This window comes from Hetaerina americana, unplaced genomic scaffold, assembly GCF_022747635.1.
Source record: "Hetaerina americana unplaced genomic scaffold, ioHetAmer1.1.p SCAF_11, whole genome shotgun sequence".
Classification (NCBI taxonomy): Eukaryota; Metazoa; Arthropoda; class Insecta; order Odonata; family Calopterygidae; genus Hetaerina; species Hetaerina americana.
In genome coordinates, this window is record NW_027286181.1 from 36,965,624 (window position 1) to 36,970,969 (window position 5,346).

At 48.2% G+C, this 5,346-nt stretch overlaps 1 protein-coding gene across 1 annotated transcript; it reads left to right on the forward strand.

Moving 5' to 3' along the window:
- Positions 1 to 552: 552 nt before the first annotated feature.
- Positions 553 to 3,117, forward strand: LOC139701127 (loricrin-like). Its single transcript, XM_071599703.1, has one exon. The coding sequence runs from the start codon at positions 553 to 555 to the stop codon at positions 3,115 to 3,117; it is 2,565 nt and encodes an 854-aa protein (XP_071455804.1).
- The last annotated feature ends 2,229 nt before the right edge of the window (positions 3,118 to 5,346 follow it).

The window sequence follows — 5,346 nt, forward strand, 5'->3', positions numbered from 1 at the left end:
TCCCCCAGCAACCCTATTTCTACCATGCTCCATACGCACGAATGAAAGCCATGGCGCCCCTCAAATGCATTTTAACCTCCTTTCTCTAACTGAATGGAATTAGTTTTTCTTTTCGGTATCCTCCTGCTGCATTGTTACAAATTTTTAACTTCATTTCTCAATTTAAAGGTTCACTTCAGATATTTGTTGCAGAAAGGTGGCAGCTGTGAATGCAATCTGGAAAATTGACGATATCAAACCCATATGAAAGAAATTTATTCTCAGTGAACATGGGTAGAAATTTCACAGTAGTAGAGAATCCCATATTTTCGATTATAAATGCGATTCTTTCGTCAAATAGTGATACATCAGAATGAACATTCCACAGTAATCTATAGACATGCGAATAACATCCGATTTAGTATAACATTGGCATTATATCGCATGCAAACTGTAATTGTTCCTTATTAATCCAAATTCCGATGTAGTCTTGATTCATTTAATAATAAACAGTTTTGATTATTGTCGAATTTATCATTGTTTATTCTGCCTATCTTTCAGGTCTCTGTCAACATGATCTCATCCTTTGTTATCCACCTCCTGCTGTTGCACTTCATAGTAGCATCACCGCCAGTGGTTAAGGAGGAAGAGGTGGAGAAGCCAGAACCAGTGGTTGGAGTTTACGGGCCATCTCCAAAGGCGGGATGGACCCCACCTAAGGACCCGGAGTATCCCCTCGCATCGGAAGGTCGAAGCATCGTCTGGGATGGGGCGAAAGGTGGGGGCGGGACTGCCCACTGGAACTCCGGTGGCGTAGGGGCAGCCAGTTGGCTGAGTGAAGACACGAAGCCCTGGGACGGGGGAAGTAGCTCGAAGGGATGGAACGGGGGTGGTTCCAAGGGAGCATGGGATGCCGGCGGTGGTGGAAGCAAAGGGTGGGACGGCGGAGCTGGTGGAGGCGGGGCCACAAAGGGTTGGGATTCCACTGCAAGCAGCAGCAAAGGCTGGGACAGCAGCGCAGGGGGCAAAGGATGGAGTAGCGGTGGAGGCGGGGGTTCTAAAGGTTGGGATTCTGGAGCTGGGGGTGGGAGCAAGGGCTGGAGTAGTGGTGGAGGAGGTGGTGGCAGCAAGGGGTGGGACAGCGGGGGCAGTAAAGGGTGGGATTCGTCGGGAGGCTCTAAAGGATGGGACTCAGGTACAGGTGGTAGCAAAGGTTGGGACAGCGGGGGAGGTCGCCCCTCCGGAGGCGGCGGGCAGTCCTGGGGAAAACCGGGGGGCAGTTGGCAGGGTTACGGCTGGGACAACAAAGGATACCGCTGGGACGGTAACGCTGGCAACCGGGGTGGAGGCAGTTGGGGTGGTGGCGGTGGAGGAGGCGGAGGAGGCGGAGGAGGAGGTGGCGGCGGATGGGATAGCGGTAACAGAGGAGGCGGCGGAGGTGGTGGAGGGGGAGATTGGAAGAAACCCTCCTGGGGTCCAATGCCAGGAGGAGGAGGTGGTGGAGGCGGAGGAGATTGGAAGAAACCCAGCTGGGGTCCCATGCCCGCAGGTGGCGGTGGAGCGTGGAGTGGTGGAGGTGGAGGAGGAGGTGGAGGAGGAGCTTGGGACTCCAAACCATCAGGCGGTGGTGGTGCGGGATGGGACTCTAAACCTACTGGAGGAGGTGGTGGTGGAGGATGGGATTCCAAACCTACTGGAGGAGGAGGCGGTGGAGCGTGGGATTCCAAGCCTGCTGGAGGAGGTGCTTGGGGGCCTAAGCCATCTGGTGGAGGTGGAAGCTGGAGCTCAGGAGGTGGAGGTAGTGGTGGTAGCGGAGCAGGTGGAGGAGGTGGGGGCGGAAGAGGAATGGGGAGCTGGGGAGGAATGCCGCCAGGTTGGTCTGGTGGAATGAAGGGAGGCTGGCCGAGTGGAGCTGGAGGCGGAGGAGGAGGCCCTAGTGGACCCTGGGCACAGGGTGGATCTGGAGGATCACCATCCGGCAGCTGGGATATGAAGGGACAAAGTGGCAGCTGGGACATGAAGGGGCAGTCCGGAAGCTGGGACTCGAAAGGTCCTTCGGGAGGCGGTTCTGGACCATGGGCCATGAAGGGCCCTTCTGGAGGAGGTGGCGGACCGTGGCCCATGAAAGGTTTCGGTGGTAGCGCAGGTTGGCCGGCCATGGGAGGGCCAGCCGGTCTCGGAGGTTGGGATGGACCTTCCGGTTGGGGGCTGAAGGGTGGCGGTGCTGGTGGAGCGGGATCGGGTGGTGCCCCTGCCACAGGCACGGCACCCGGGGGAAGTTGGGACAGTAAAGGGGGCGCTCCAGCGGGAGGCAGTTGGGATAAAGGTGGAGGCTCTCCTGCGGCTGCAGGAGGCAGTTGGGCCGGGGGTGGAGGAAGTTCTGGTGGAGGAGCCGGCGGAGCCTGGAATATGAAACCTGGCGGTGCTGGAGGTGGTGGAGGGCCATGGGACATGAAAGGTGGAAGTTGGCCAGCCAGCGGTACAGGTGGCGGAGGGGGAGCGAGTTGGCCCTCTGGTGGAGGCGGAGGGGTAGGTGGAGGAGGGGGTGCAGGATGGTGGGACAACAAGGGAAGTGGAGGCGGTGGTGGTGGAGGAGGTGCCTGGGATAGCAAAGGTGGTGGAAGTGCTACCGCCCCGTGGGCCGGTGGATCGATGCCGGCAGGCGGTGGAGGGTGGCCCATGAAAGGCTCTTCCTCTGGTTGGGACATGAAGGGTGGTGGTGGGGGTTCTGGCGCTGGTGGTGCTTGGAGTGGGGGTGGTTCGGGTTGGAACATGGGTGGCGGCGGTGGAGGCGGTGGAGGTGGTGGTGGTTGGGATATGAGGGGTATGGGTGGGGGCGCCTGGAGCGGTGCGGGTTCCGGCTGGAACATGGGCGGAGGATGGTGGCAGAACAGTGGGGGACCTGGCGGAGTTAAACCGGGAGGTAGCGGAGGTGGTTCCTGGGACATGAAGAATATGCAGGGTTGGGCGTCCGGTGGAGGATCAACTGGAGCGTCCTCCGGCTGGTCATCTGGTGGAGGAGCAGCTGGTCCACCGGGAGGTGGTGGACAAAAGTGGGGTACGGACTATGAGAGGGGTTACGCGGCTGGATGGTCCCACGCCACCAGCGGGAAAGGTTGGAATACTCCACCTGTGTAAGTGACTCGGCGCATTTCGTGCTGCCTCATTTCGTTGATACTCTTTGGCCATTGATGGGGAATAGAAATCAGAATATTGAGTATTGAAATGGGAAAATTTAAATTTAAAATATATCGATCTTTTTTCATTGTGAACATAGTTCACTTATATTCATAATTCAAGTAATATTTGTGTTACACATGAACCTACAGGTTTACTTCTGACCATAATTCGTATTTATTGTTTATCTAATCCAAACAAGGGTAAATATATCTCTCTCAATGGTCAAAGCGTCAAGAGAAAAAGTACAAATTCGATTATACCGGAGACCAAACTTGGGGATTAGAATGATTATTGGAAAATAAGATTCAATGTCACTAATTCTGTCATGAGTTCCAGTTTAATGCATATACGCCAAAGAGTCATATCTTTTTCTAATAGCATTGCCACCAAATGAACTTAATTCTAGCAACAAATACTCGAGTACAAATAAGCTCTTGGTAAAGACAAAGGAATGGCATATTTAGCCATGGTTATATTAATCCTTTCTTTAGTTTTTATTTTTTAAGTTTTTACGATTTTCTATTGCAGCTCTTTTCATCGATGCACAGTCCATAGGAAAGTGTCATATATGTATGCAACCATTTTTTTGCAATTTTAACCGATATTGCTGCAAATATTTTGGTATACTATATTGCTTTTACTTGAGTATTGCAACGTTAAGTGATACATTCTATTTTTACAGCACTCAAAGTTTGGACAAATGCGTTTCTCTGCAGAAACGTCGACGAGGAATTTGTATTACCAATTTTCTAAATATTAAACAACACGAGGACTTACCTAAATCTTGACTATTTGCTGACAGAATCACTCTAATAGCTTGAAATGTTTAATTTTGTCACGATTTTCTACGTCTCCCTTATAGAATATGGATTTTTTAAATTTGTTTAAAAGTATTAAGTAATGGCAAATTAATTTTTACGAATAAAAGTGAGACTTCAATGTCTGAGAATTGAGAAGATTTAAACGTACCGAAATTACAATTTTCCCAATGATAAGCTACTTTGTGCAACCTAATCTTCAATGCATGGTATCATTCTTATGCAACAAATAGAGACCTTGGGTGCATTAAAAAAGAAGTTGTTCTTGGTAAAATTTCATATATCGGTTACTCATTGCTCGATCACAAAATTGATGAAATTCATTTCCATCATTAATTAGAGACTACGTAGATATATTTTCCTCGTCGTTACGCCATACAATCAATTCTTTCCCGTAGAATGTAAGGGCTTTCTGGTTCATCTTTCGTGGCCTGTGATCTTGTATTATTCCTAAATTCCTATTCTTCTGTTAATTCTAATTCGTCTGATAATCATCCGAGATTCTCTCAACGATGCACGATGCCTAACTGAAAAGGTAATTTTCTCTGTCACTGTTTGCTTCCCTTTAATAACAGAGCAATTTAGTTATGAGTTCATGTCAAGGGTCGGAACACTGTTTCAGCCTAAACCAAGAGAGAATACAGATTCCTTCTTGGCGTTGTGGAATAACACTTGGCCTTAATTATTTCTGGGAGTGATTCCATGCTATAATCTACGGTACAAACCAACTGACCCTATATAATAGGGCTGATTGCGCAGGTATCAATCACCTCTATTGGTGTTCATTAGCACTAGTGTCCTCAATCGGATCACAGCTCTAATCTGTCCCCTTTACGATGGATTTCCTACGAGGAGTGTCATTATTGATACAAAGGATATTAGTTCCAACTAGAACACCTCTATGAGGAGGGACTAACAGCGTAGTTGAATATTTCCTATTTGCGATTTTCTGTGATTCATTTCTTCAACCGAAAAAGTAATTACAAGTATCATATATTTAGTCTTCAAGTTAAAATAAATCTTTTAAAATAATGTCCTGTGAATTGCAGAGAGATTCCCAATTTGAACACCATGAAAGAACTGAGAGATATTGAGATGACTTAAAAGGTTTTATGACAGGTATTTTCGATGGCATAAGGCTTTCATGAAATTTGTAATGATCTCATTATAAACCATTCCGTAGCTAGAGCATGTTCAACAAAATAATCTAGGTTAGTTGGTAATTTATCTTTTTGCATAATCAGACTTTAAAACAACCTAGGAAAGAAATCGGCATATTTTTGTTAGTAAATAGCATTGTATTTATTGATCTCTCCTATATTGTCTTGTTTACTGTTTGTCATATTTTGAAATTATTCAATTTCCGTTA

What these genes read in the sequence shown, in the direction of transcription:
- LOC139701127 (XM_071599703.1), top strand. Translation starts at nt 553, where the DNA reads ATGATCTCATCCTTTGTTATCCACCTCCTGCTGTTGCACTTCATAGTA.